This window comes from Micromys minutus (genome assembly GCF_963924665.1).
Source record: "Micromys minutus genome assembly, chromosome: 7".
Classification (NCBI taxonomy): Eukaryota; Metazoa; Chordata; class Mammalia; order Rodentia; family Muridae; genus Micromys; species Micromys minutus.
In genome coordinates, this window is record NC_137976.1 from 63,171,944 (window position 1) to 63,185,518 (window position 13,575).

General features: G+C 39.8%; 1 protein-coding gene across 2 annotated transcripts in view; it reads left to right on the top strand.

The window, feature by feature from the left end:
• The window catches only part of ATP13A5 (ATPase 13A5), a gene marked incomplete at both ends in the record, with an annotated part of 133,806 nt that overhangs the window by 65,274 nt on the left and 54,957 nt on the right, over nucleotides 1-13,575 (top strand). For both annotated transcript variants that reach the window (XM_080918703.1, XM_080918704.1), the window contains 2 exons: nucleotides 1,939-2,000; nucleotides 4,368-4,518. In XM_080918703.1, coding sequence (XP_080774829.1) covers nucleotides 1,939-2,000; nucleotides 4,368-4,518 — 213 coding nt within the window. The remainder of the gene's footprint in view (nucleotides 1-1,938; nucleotides 2,001-4,367; nucleotides 4,519-13,575) is intronic.

Here is a 13,575-nt window from a genome sequence, read left to right on the forward strand (position 1 = left end):
CCCGTGTAACATTTTTTTTGGCAGTCTCAAGCCATCTTCTGCTAGATAGCCAGAGGGGCCGCCTGTCCACTCGCTCAGCTGAATCCCGTAAAGTGTGGTAGCATGCAGCTAGAACACCTGATGGGGCATGGCGAAATGAGGTCGCTAACCCTGAGTTGAGAGCGAAGTGTCTATCACCATTTCAGTAAAAAGCTTGGACTATAATCATCTTTAAGTTCGTTTTTCTAGCTTTACATTATAGAACTCTGATCAACATGATGTTGTATTAGAACACCCCACAATTAATTTCCAACCATTGTTATATTACAGGGCTTCTGAGAGTGTTTGTTTTTATATGCACCTCTATGCACCTCTCTCTCTCTCTCTCTCTCTCTCTCTCTCTCTCTCTCTCTCTCTCTCTCTCTCTCTCTCTCTCTCTCTCTCGTCTGTAAGATAGATTTTCTATTCAATTCAGCCTGAGCTTGAGCTCAAACATTATGATAAAGGTTTTTTTCTTTGCTCTTCTATTCTCTTTAGATTAGAACTTTAATTAAAATTTCAGTTTCTTTCTATTTGAGTCTATTTTTGTCCTGTGAGGTTATTTTTAAATAGAGAGGTAACTCGGTCTCATTTCTCTTACCCTGTTGTCAAATCTCTCTATGTTTATGGTCAATACATGAATGCTTAAAAGCGTAACCTCCCAACAAAAACATCTCAGTTAGAATTAAGCTGCTAATTCTTTCTGAAATGGAATAACCCAGAAGGGATTTGGGCAGTTGAAGATGCAGGCAGGTTGGTGCCTTAGAGGAAGTGGAAGAAAATGTTGCAAATTGCTCCTTTACAAAAGTCACCCTTGAGAAATGGTTCCTGCTGTCTCTCTTTTGGAACTGAATAAACTTAAGAAAGAAGGATTCTGTAATTCTTTTAATTTGGAGAGTCAGAGTAGGCTTTCTCTTCCCACATGCCTAGCAGGACTCACCAACATCCTTGCTGGTGGAGGAAGGTTGTCTGGCCTGTGGACCACTGTCTCCTTGTGGGGCACAGTTGATTCTCTCCTGCTTGCTCAGTTGTCAGGAGGAGAGCCTTATAATCCCATGTCTGTAAGCGACCATGATGCTATGATGTGTTATGATGACAGATGATGTCAACTTATAGGAAGCTCTGAAACCCAGTGTTTTTTATGTTGATGACTTTGAGTCCTATATGCAGGAGCTGTTGATGTCTGTACTTAGTGTTCTGTCTGCCTGACTTGTTCTGGAAGAGCAGTAGCCACTCTCTTCACTCTGGACAGGTGCAGAGTGGTTAGCCTGGGGCTGTCAGACCACAGAAACATTCAACTAATGGATAACTGAGACATGTCTAACAGACTTGGTTCTACTTGCTTTCTGGGTTACATTAATTGACAAATACTTTTCTAATACAGAGTGTCACATGACCATTTTCCTCTTGATCTGACAATAAAACTCACCCTCTGGCATTACTTAATATTTATTATTAACACGCCATTTCTCTCTATGGGCTGAAAAAAAATTTTATCAACATTTCATTATGATCTGAATGGTTACTATGTTGGCCATAGTTTTAGAAAATTATGGTGAGCCAAAAGGAAAGGGAGATGGACTAGCTGGTCTTGGAAAGAGGGGTAAAACCCAAATTCTGTTTTGAAAAGACAGCAGGTGCCGACTGCAGAGTCAGCTGTGAGGTGGCTTTTGCTGAATGTCCACGAATGGGTCTTCTCAGTGACAGGAGCAGAGAGGATGGCAAGCAAGCAGAATCAAAGAAAGTTCTTGCACAGTGTCATGTAGAAACTGGAACTTTTCGGGGAGCCTGCACTAAATGCAGATGCTTATAAACAAGGTTTTAGATGATAGTTTCCTAGGAGCTTGGATTTTGTTCAACTTATGACCTTAAAGCTTTAACTCCTATGATTTAGTAAAACACTTACAACTTTTTATTCAGACAGGAACTCTCACAGAAGATGGGCTGGACCTCTGGGGGACTGTTCCCATTGCTGGCAACTGGTAGGACCCTGAGACGGGGAGGTCTGGTGGGAGATTCCTGTGGTGAAATTCAGGTCCACCCTTGCCAAGCTCGGGGAATAAGATTCACAGTGGTTTCCCAATTATTTTAACTCATTTAATTAAATGTGTCCCAAGTCAGACAAAGAGAGTAGATCTGCAAATCCAATGTGAAAATAAATGGGGGAGATGAGTAAGAAGTCAAATGTGTAAGACAGAGGATCAAGGTGTGGACTCAAGACCATGCTAGATTATAGATCACAAGGCTTCCTGGGTGGCTGGGAAGACAGTTGTGTTCAGAGACCCAGAAAGGGGCTCCATTGGTTCTCTGTGGCGTTCCCAGTCTAATGGGATGAAGATGTGTGAATGCACTGACCTTCAAGGGGTAACACAGGCCATGCAAACTATGACTATGAAGATAAAAAACATCAGAATGGAGACAGAACAATAAAACTGCTTGATGTAAGATACAACTCTGATGTTTTATGACATAAGATGATTGAAGATAGAAAGTCATTTTGAATTTTAGTGCATCAACGGTGACTCTCTGAAAATGATGGCATATGAGGTAGATTTTAAAGCACATCTAGGTATAAATGTTACAGACCTGGGGTAAAGGCTGTCGTGGTAAAACAAAGAAGGTAACCATATAGATACATACCCCAGAGCAGAGCAGTGAGTGGAGGGAGAGTGCTCCTAGCTTTCTTCCTGCAGGGTTGAGGTGTGTTTTTGTGCCTTCTAAATAGTGATGGCTTCCAGTCTTAGCTTTGATTGTCCTACTCTGGCCCCAAACAGTGGCTGAGGCAGCTGACGATTTGGAGCAATAGGCAGGGTTCACCAAGTTAGTGATGGTGTTAGCTATACCCTGAGCACAGAGCAGAAGATGGCCCAGACTGAGCATGGGGAACAGCTTGATCTCTAGCTTGATTTATGGTCCTGGTTGTACAGACATTGATTAGGCCGTTGTCTAGAGGAGCAGCATGCCTAAGATCCAGGGCAATAAAGGAGGAGGATGGCCTTGATACTTCCCACTCCCATCTTCCTCCCTTGCACCTAGCATGCTGATGCTTTTGAGGGGTAGAATCAATGAAACATCATCAGTCTCAGCTTAAAACCAGGAGGAGATGAAGGTAAAGAATTCCAGGGTATATCGTCAATGAGGATAAGAAGCTTCAGCAGCAGGAGGTGTGGACTAAAAAGAAGTTTCTGGAAACAGTGGTAGACGCCAAGGAACTAAGTAATGAAAATCAATTCAAAGCCTCGTTTGCTTTCTGTTGCTTGGATCACTAAGCAAGCCTCTTCCTTCCTCAGTTACCCCATGAATCCAGAGATTTCTTACTTAGAGTATATGTCTGTTCAGAGAGCTCCGTGGCTTTACGTGCAGCACTGCAAAAGTCTATGTGATTAGATTCAAACGCCCTGAAATTTGGCTTTTTGATTGACCAGTGGTAGTCTACATCAAAGGGGAAATCCATATCTAACTCAAAGAAGGGTTATGCAAATATTACTCTGCAGGTAGAATGCTATAGCTGAAAATCAAAAATCCCAAGTGAGCAGAAAAAAACATGAACAGAAAAAAAATTCCCGAACAAGTAGAGTCAAAGCAAGACTTTGTGGCTCTGGAATCGAGGCACAACGGATATTAGCAAGATCAGCAGCTGTAAGGTGAGATAGAGCCAGGCCTGAGATGATGCCTCTCATCTAAGAAATCTGTGCCAGGTACATAGGCACAGAAAATAAGTAGACAAACCAAACACTTATTGATAATGAATCATTACATTATTTTAAACCCATGCTGTATGTGACAGTAGAAAAATAGTAAAAGTCTTTGTCTTCCATGACCAAACCATCATGCTCTATAGCTGAAGGGCTTGTCTGTATAGTACAAACCCTTCAAACAGTTTAGGACGCAACAGTAGTCTATGTTCTGAGCCAATCAATTATTTGATTCTTCCAGCAGTACTAGTGTGCACTGTACACACAGGACATGTTATGTATTCAGAACCAGAGCTGCAGTGAAGTCTCGGGGAGACAGCATGGGTTAGCAGCACACAAAACATTTTAGATTCATTATGCATTTGATTTTAAATGACTTTGTGGTTGTTGACATTCAGAAACGTTTTACTGGTGCAATAATTTTTGCAGCCCCCACGCTCATGCAGTCAGCCCCATATGGGCTGTGCCCAGAGTTTCAGAAGTAGTGGTAGACACTATGGGAAGGTCTATGAGAAGAGGTTAAAGGTCAGAGGTTAAAGGTTAGTGGCAAGAAGTTAGATGTTAGAGTCAGCTAGCCAAGGTGCTGCCATGTTAAGATTTAAGAGGCAGGACATGAAAATGGATTTATTGAAAATTTTAACATTTTTAAACCAGTTTTCAGGCAGTCCACAGCTTTGCCTCCGGTGACGCTGTGCCCTGGGGCCCACTATGTGCAGCCATGGCCAGCTGCCACTCCCTGATCCTTCTTGATGGGACCATCCAAGGAGACCCTCTGGACCTGAAAATGTTTGAAGGCACTGGATGGGTAAGGTGATGGTTATATTCATCAATCAAGTGAATAAACCTTTATTGGCGGAACTGGATCCTTTTAAATTTAGTTGCAGATCTAGAAAATGTTTTCACTTTTATCATTAACCATTGTTACAAATGAGTAATCATTATTATATAGATGTATATTTTCCAAATTTTATCAGTATAGGTTTATCATCCAAAGCGCAAGGATTTAAATATTTTCTTTAACATGATGTACTTTGATGAGCTTACCTTCCCTCTATTATCCTTTCATTTTGTAAATAGTCTTTTGGCATGCACATAACATATATGTGATACACACACACACATATGTGTGTGTGTATGTGTGTGTGTACACAATCTAAATTTCATGTACGGCAGAAAATATGTGGTACTTGGCTCTCTCATCCTGGCTTATTTTATTTAATGTGGTCTCATGTATCATTCGACTTTCATTCCAAATGACACCATTTTATTTTTATGAATGAATAAAACTCCACTGGGTAAGTATGCAACAGTTTCCCTTCCACTTATTTACTGGTGCACACTTAGCTGATTCTCTGTTTTGGCAGTTGTAGGCTGTGCCATAGTAAACAGAATCATCCCGTTGGTCCATTTTTTATTTTTTCATGAACCTTGGTCATAATTTTCATGGTGGCTAGATGATTTGTACGGCTACCAGCAGTGCGTACCGGTCCCCTTTCCTCTGAATCGCTTTCAGCATTTGTTGCGGCTCGCTCCCCCAGTTACAGGCTCTCTTCAATCTGTTATCTCCCTTGGATGTACAGAAGCTTGTTGGTGTCATGTAGTTTCATTTGTCAGTTCTTGATATTTCCTGGGCTGTTAGAATCCTGTTCCGAAGATCCAAACCTGAGTCTTTGTCTTGATGTGTTTTTCCCTAATAGTTCTAAAGTTTCTTGAGCAATACATCAGTTTATCTAAGTGTATTTTATTCGGTGAAGAAAAAATAATTTTTCACATTTGCAAGTAATATAGACTATTTAAAAAAAACAAGTTTAGATTCAGAAGACAGTTATACTTACCCTCATCAATTCTAATTTTCAGTTATTAATTGAAAAAGATTATTAAAGAATAAAGGATTATTCTGTAATACTTTCATTAACCCTCAGTATCTCGGGTCATATTTATTACAAACATTGAACATTTGGAATCATGTAGTTTGCTTATTAACATAGAAAGTTAATAAGCATCTCTATAGAGGCAGAGTATATTTTTAAAAGATATATACTAATTTTTCTGCACAATAAATTTTGTAGAATACCATCTACTAAATAACACTGAGTTGTACAGCAGGGTTAGCCTCTACACATGGCCATAAAGTGCCAAGAAGATCTGAGATAATCTTGAAAAGGCACCATAGCTGTGCTCTCCTATGCTCTCTGAGGGAGGGCCGATAGCTCAGGAGCACCCTAAGGCTCCAGACACCGAGTGAGGAAGAGCATGCTTAGGGTCACTCAGCAGCAGCAGTTACACCTCTGGGTGGAAAAGTCAGAAAAAGCTTTGCAGGGTTGTTAAAAGATGTTACAAATTTTAATACTCTTTTCATAAAGCTTATTTTTTTAATGATACTTTCTGTGCAGGTTGCTCTTAGTACTTGAGAATTCTGTACAATGTTTCTTAGGTGTGCTTTGAAGCTGTTATGAATGAGATCGTGTTCAGATGTCCTTCTCGCCATTGACAGAGAAAATCTACTGTAATTTGTTTGTTGATTTTACGTTCCATTGCTGCTTTGCTGAAATCTTTCATTGCATCCGAGAGTTTTATAGCAGAGGCATTTGGGCACTTAAGCATGAACACATGTCATCTTCAGACAGGGGAAATTGGGCTTCTTTCTGTTTGAAATCATTTCCTTGTTTGTTTTCATTCCTAGTCTAAGACTTCAAGCACCACATTGAGAAGAGTTGAGAGAGCAGACACTCCTTTCTCATTTTCACTTTGTTAGGAGATTCAGCTTTTTCCCAGTAGGTCTCATGCTGGTTGTATGTTTGACATCGTGGGTGTCTCCGCCAACACTACAGGCAGCACAGTCGAGCCAGGGGAAGTAAGAAGAAAATTCACTTCAACATGACCCAGTAGCCAGTGTTGTTATAAACTTCAAGAGTCTGGTGCCAGGTAGATTGTTTTAGGCGTATTAGAGCATAGCATAATTTCATAGAAAGCTACCTGGTGATAATTAACTCGATCCATAGTGCACAACAAAGCTTAAGGCATGATTCCATCAAAATTCTTGTAAAATAAAACTAACCTCTTCCATAAAGGTGAGCGTCAAGTATTAACTAAGAAAGCAGGCTCAAAGTAAACATGCTCATGAAGTCTAGGGTGCAGTGCACTATAGATTGATTGAGATAAACAAACAATATAGGAGTCTATGGGAGCTATGGATGGATGGTGGGGGAGCTACGGGAGCCTGCAGAGGTCACCAGGCTATTAACTGCATTCATGCCCAGGTTTCCCTACTGTGTATCTATGAGCAAAAACCCACTTGGCTCCTATCGTCATTATACCCATCATTCTGCTGAAGTGTATTTGTTCTATTCCCAGTTGCTTCAGAGAGGCTATCACATGCTAAACTCTGTCAAAGGTCTTTTCTGCATCTATTGAGATGATAAGTGATTTCTGTCCCCAGTCCAGCCCTGTCTTTGACATTTAATGATCTGTATTAGCCTTACTGCCTTTGCATCTCAGGATGAAACCACTGTTATGGTTATGTAATCTTGCCAATGACTTAATTGCTTTGGTTTCCAAATATTTTATTGATACTTTTTGAAATCATATTAAGAGAGAAATCAGCCTGTAGCTGGGTAAATTTTTTATTGGGTTCTTATACACAGCCAAGGTAAATCTGCCTTTATAGAACTGGTTTGCTTACGCTCCTTTTCTTTCTATTATGTGGAGTAATTTGAGGCATACAGAAGTCAGTGCTTAAAGGTCTGGTAAAATGTGGCAGTGAATTAGTCAGCTCGCAGCTTCCCTTTGCTGGGAGGCTTTTTTGTCACTGTTCAATTTTATTGATTGTCATGTAAGTTGCTTACATCTACTTTGGGAGTGTATGACATAAAAATATTTCCTAGATATCAGACTTCATTAGAATCTGTTGTATTCTCTTCCTTTCCCTCTCTGCTTTTATCTATTCCTATCTTCTCTTTAATTAAGGTTTTATTCAACTTGTGATTTTTTTCAAAGAACCAATCCTTTGTTTGTAACTGTCCTTTGATCTTCATTTTATTGACTTCAGCCCTAACCTTATAATTTATTTTTGCATCCTGACCACAGCACTCTAGTCCCCCCTTTTCTCCCAATTCCACCCTTACAAATGTCTCCCTCAATCACCCCCTCCCCTTCTCCTCGACCTCCTTTGGTATCACCCTACCCTGAGAAGTCCAGTCACTGTAAGCCAAAGCACATTCTAGTTATTCAAGTTACAGGAAAGGAAACCAATGGCACGCAACTGAATTAGACAACCTCCACCTCCAGTTGTTAGGGGACACAGAGGAACAAGTTGCACATCTGGTACAAATATATAGGGGGCCTAGGACCCGCCCCTAAATGCTCTTCAGTTGGTGGTTCAGTCTCTGTGAGGGCCTCATGGATCCAGGCTAGTTAACTCTCTAGGTCTTCTTGTGGTGTCCTTAACCCCTCCGGCTGGCTTGCTAAATCCTATCCCTGACTCTTCCATGAGACTCCCAGAGCTCCTCCTGATGTTTGCTTGTGGATCTCTGCATCTGTTGCCATCTGCCTCTGAATGAAGCCTCTCAGGACACAGCTATGCTAGGCTCCTGTCTGCAAGCAAGGCAGAGTGTTTTCCCTGATTTTTAAGTGTAGAACCTCATACTAATTAATTCATGTCCCTTAGAACTAACTGTGCTACGTTCTAAAAGGTCCAATAAATCACTTTTTAATTTTTATTGACTCTAGGAGTTTTTGGTTTCCTTCCTATTTCCAGTGACACACTGGTCGCTCAAGATAGTATTATTTATTACCCATGTATATGTGTAGCATTTCTTTCTATTGATTTTTGGTTTTATTCTACTGTAAGCTGATAGGATTTAAGAAAATATAGTTTTTAAGGCCTGGTTTACGGTACAAAATATGATCTGGTCTTTTGAAAAAGTTCTACGGGCTGCTGACAGCAATATATATTTACATCTGAAAGGTAGAGTGTTCAGCAGATGCCTATTAAATCAGTCCATTTGATCTGTTTACTTTACGGTACTGTTGAACACTGAACATTCTTTGTTGGATTTTCTGACTGTGATTTCTTTTATTAATTGAGGGGAGTAGGAAAATGAGTCCACATAGTATTACTGTATGTGGAGCTATCTGTATTTTTAAGTGTGTTTTATGTAATTAGGTACCCTAACATTGAACCTATATATTTAAATTTTTCACCTTTTTACTGGATATTTCCTTTTACTAATTTTGGTTTGAAATCTGCTTTGTGAGCTATGGCTAATCCTGTTTATTTGCTGCATCTACTTGATGCAGAAGGTATAGCTTTTTATTCATTCATTATCTTTTCAGTTTCTCTGTGTGTTTATCAGTAAAATATGTTTCTTGCAGCCAAGAAATAGTTGAATCTTATGTTCTGATTCAATCAGCTTGTCTGTGTCTTTTAATTAGAATCTTGCAACCATTAATATTCAGGAATATTATTAAAATATATTTGCTATTTCCTATAGTTTTGTTTATTCTTCTGGTTGTTTTGAACTACATCTTTTTTGCTTGTTTGTTTGTTTGTTTGTTTGGTTGGTTGATTGTTTTTTGCTGGCCTTCAGGGTTTTCTGATTTGTTGAATTGGGTGTTTTTGACACTTTCCTATTTTTTATTTACTTACCTGTTCTTATAGGATTTTCTCTCTTTCTCTTGTTTTCCAATATTTATGCTTTTGGATTTCTTCAAAATCTCTATTTCCATGCTGAATTCCCTCTCCTCTGTCTCATATCTCTCTCTCTCTCTCTCTCTCTCTCTCTCTCTCTCTCTCTCTCTCTCCCCTCTCTCTCCCCCTCTCTCTCTTTCTTTCTCTGTCTGTGTCTCTGTGTCTCTGTGTCTCTGTCTCTGTCTCTCTCTCTCTCTCTCTCTCTGTGTGTGTGTGTGTGTGTGTGCGCGCGCGCGCGCGCGTGTGTGTATGTGTTTGTATTTGTGCAGACAGGACAACCTTAGGTATAATCCTTATCTTCCTGTTTGCTACTATGGCTGCCAGGCTATCTGGTCTACCTGCTTCTGGAGAGTTTCCTGTCTCTCCTTCCCATCTCACTGTAGTCATGCTGGGTGGTACTGTGGTCTGGCTTTATGTGGATTCTGAATTCAGTTCTTGGCAACAAACCCTTTACCCACTGAGTCATCTTTGCAACATTCAGCTGAAGATGGATGTGAAGAGTGAACCAGAACTTTTCAGGGTCTTCAACATTTCTAAGGGGAGTCTTCCACAATCATCAGGTACATTCTGGGACTGTAAAAAGCAGTGCCCTGGCTTCTCATTCTACCTGGCAGGCATGACTAGTGCCTGCTTCACAGTCAAGGTTGCTTTCAGAAGTTAATGAGAAGTTAATGCAGTAAATACTTGTAAAAGCTTTTCAAAGTAAACAAAGCATTGCATCAACAAGTGATGGTTACAAGATTCTGTTTTCATAATAACAGGGCAGCCCCTAGGAAACAGGATTTTCTAAGAAGTTTCAAACAAACAGACAAACAACATCTAATTCCATCAGAGATAATCAGTATTACTGTTTGTTTAAATCCTGGAATCACTTAAGTTTTAATTGCTTGCCTGAGCTCCTTCACTAATAATTCTTTTAAGTTTAAAATTTGGTTTTGGTTTTGGTTTTCAAGACAGGGTTTTTCAGTATAACCAAACCTGACTGTCCTAGACTCACTTTGTAGACCAGGCTGGCTTCTAACTCACAGAAATTGGCCAGCCTCTTCTTCCCAAGCACTGGGATTAAAGGTATGCATACACAATGCCTGGCTAGAGAGATTTAAACAGATTGCATCTTTTCTCTCATATCCAGAATCATCAAGGCAGAACATAAAGAATATTCTTGCAGCTTTGCAAAACAAATTCAAGGAGTTACCAAGTTCCACCCCTACTTGTGTACTGCTTATCATGGAGAGAACTGGAAATGGGCCTCTAAATTAGTCTCTTGCTTCATTCATCTGCTTGTTTAATTCTTCATGAGGTCATGAAACATTTAAAAGTGGGATTTTGAATCATATGTTTGGCATTTCATTGACTTGTTTTTGTATTTTGTTAGTTTTGTTTTGTTTTCAGTATTTAGGAACGGCAAGCCTTTGGAGGTGTCTTTGCTTTGTTTTTGCATGTGATCTGCATATCTCTTTGGGTAGATGCATCTTTCATGGTTCTCCCATCTTTTGTGCATATTGTCTCCTATGGGTCTTCTTCCTAAATAGCAAATAGCTTTCTCTTGAGCTTATGATCTCTTCTATTTAGACAAAAGAAACAAAGGACAGGAAATGATTTGTCAACAATAAGATAATAAAGAACAAAAGTAATTAGGTGCAACATTTACACCAGCAATCAAGGTAGAAATAACAGAGCTATTGAGAGCCCAAGGTTGGTGTTTATATGTTATTAAGAGTAGAGATATTGATAATTAAGAAATGAAAATAAGAGGATGTAAAGTAGGAACAGGAGGCAAAGCACAGATGATTAAGCTTTGAGAAATAAGAGGAAACAGGAGAGAATAGTTGCAGATGAAAAATAATCATAAAACCCAATCACATGACCTCAAAACTGAAGTGAAAAATAAAAAAGCAAAAGGAAAATAGCAGTCAAATATTTTTCATTGCTGGGATAAATGTAGACTCCACTACCTCTAGCTTATTTGAAGCTTGCTCTGCTGGTGGGAAAACACCTGGTATTTGTCTAGTGCTCAGATAGGGTGGAGCAGAATGGCTCTTTGCAGTTTGCTTTCTGTGTGTCTTCCCTGCTCCACTGAGTTCCTATGTGGGGGATGACTGGAGAGCTGTTCCCTGCTGCTCAGAGTATCTCTGGCCCTCAGCGTGAAGCATACTTTCTCTCTGCTACACTGGTTGATCACACTTTCCATGGCATATTTCAATGCCTAAACTGATGCAGTCACATGCTTATACTTTCTTTTGGAGTTGAACATTCTTGGTTTTCCAGAGTTCAGGATGCTTTTCTGTCAGTGTCTGCAGTCTGTGCAAGTTTGTGTTCCAGACAACTCTGTTTCCTTGTTTACAGAACTTGTAGATACAGTCAAATGTTTATTAAAGGGAGTAGGCTTTGAGTTTGAAGATGCAATAGCTCTGAATAGTCTTGTCTCTCTGATTTTATGCTTGGAGTTTACTCTATCATGAGGATCTGCATTAAAGGGTGGCAAGTGACTACTCTTTGAATGAATTCTGGCCTTATTCTAACAGGATCTGTCCATCTTTGTTTCAGAGAATTCTGTTAAAGAGTACATCATGGTATAGGAATGCATAAATTCATTATATGATGGAGTGCTCTTTAAATAAAATTAAATTTAATATTCGAATAGGGATCTTCTTTAATATACTGTGGTGCATTTTGAGTATCCAAGAGGGAATATGACATGCAGTATTTACCTAACTTATTTGATTCTAAATCCTTCTAGATAGATCATAGCATGATACTAATGTTCCCAGACAGCCTTGACGAGACACTAGTCTAAATCAGACACCCAAATATGGCTAATAAACACTTCCATTGTGAAAATGCAAGTAAGAAACTGAGTTATTAATTTCAGTTGTTCTTAAGTGATTCAAATTTAAATAACCACAATGGGCTGATGACTACTGTATTACAGAGTAGAGAGGTTCATATATCAACATAAATGACCCTTGTTCCAACTAGTCTTATTTTCTGAGCTAAGACTGAATGAAAGTTGAGGGGCAGAAATCGTAAGCCTGTCCTAGATTTGCTGCGACAGTGAAAACTGCTTTCCACCTGTCCCTGGCCTTGTGGATCTATAACCAAGGGTGTAAGTCTCTTATCTGTGTGTTTGAGTTAAATGTGCCTCCTTTGCAGATTTAGATGAGCACTGAGATTGGGAAGGACTTTGGACACTCTAAAGTGCCAAACAAATAGTGAGGTTTCATTAATAAGCCCATTGGTTAGCAACATCTGCTGTCCTCCAAAAGGGGGCTACAAAGACACTTCCGGTAATGTACAAAGAAACTTCTGGTAACGTGTAATAAGGCAGAAAGGGGTTGGGGAAAATCTGTTAGAAAAAGTGCTTGCCTTGCAGACACAAGGATGTGATTTTTTCTTCATTAATTTATGTATTTATTCATTTTACATTCTGATAGCTGTATCCATTCCTAGTTCTTCACTCACAGAGTCCCTCCTCCCATTACCACTCCCCTTCTCCTTTGATAGGGTGGTGGCTCCCTATCCTTGCACATCAAGTCTCTGCAAGTTTAGGTGCATCCTTTCCCATGGAGGCCATACCAGGCAGCCCAGTTTGGGAACACATTCCGCAGACAGGCAAATGATCTGAATTTAATTCTCAGGTAAAAAGATGGGTACAGTATCATGCACTTGTAGTCCTAGTGCTGGGGAGGCAGAGTAAAATGGAACTTTGGGGCTTGTTGACCAAATAGCCAACTGAATCAGAGTCTTGGGTTCCAGTGGGAGACCCTATCTAAAACACATGGTAGATGCTGCATGTACCCTGCAAACTTGGGTACACATGAGAGTACACACACACACACACACACACACACACACACACACACACACACACACAACGAACAAAACAGGGAAATGCAAATCTAATTGTAATTGGAGACAAATGGCTGCCAAAGCATGAAGACCTCACAGGAAGCTAATGCAACGATAAATAATGGGAACTTTTGGATTTCTAGAATTTCTAAAATTAGTAATTTGAGATGAGAATGTTGGCTCTGAAAAGGGCATAAAGACAAAATAATATCTAGTTTCATGGATCTTAATGAAGAAAAAAAACCACCTAGTGACCAGTTTTTCTAAATACCAGCAGACCTGGTATCAAGATGACCCACAGACTTGGGTTCTGATTCTAGTAAT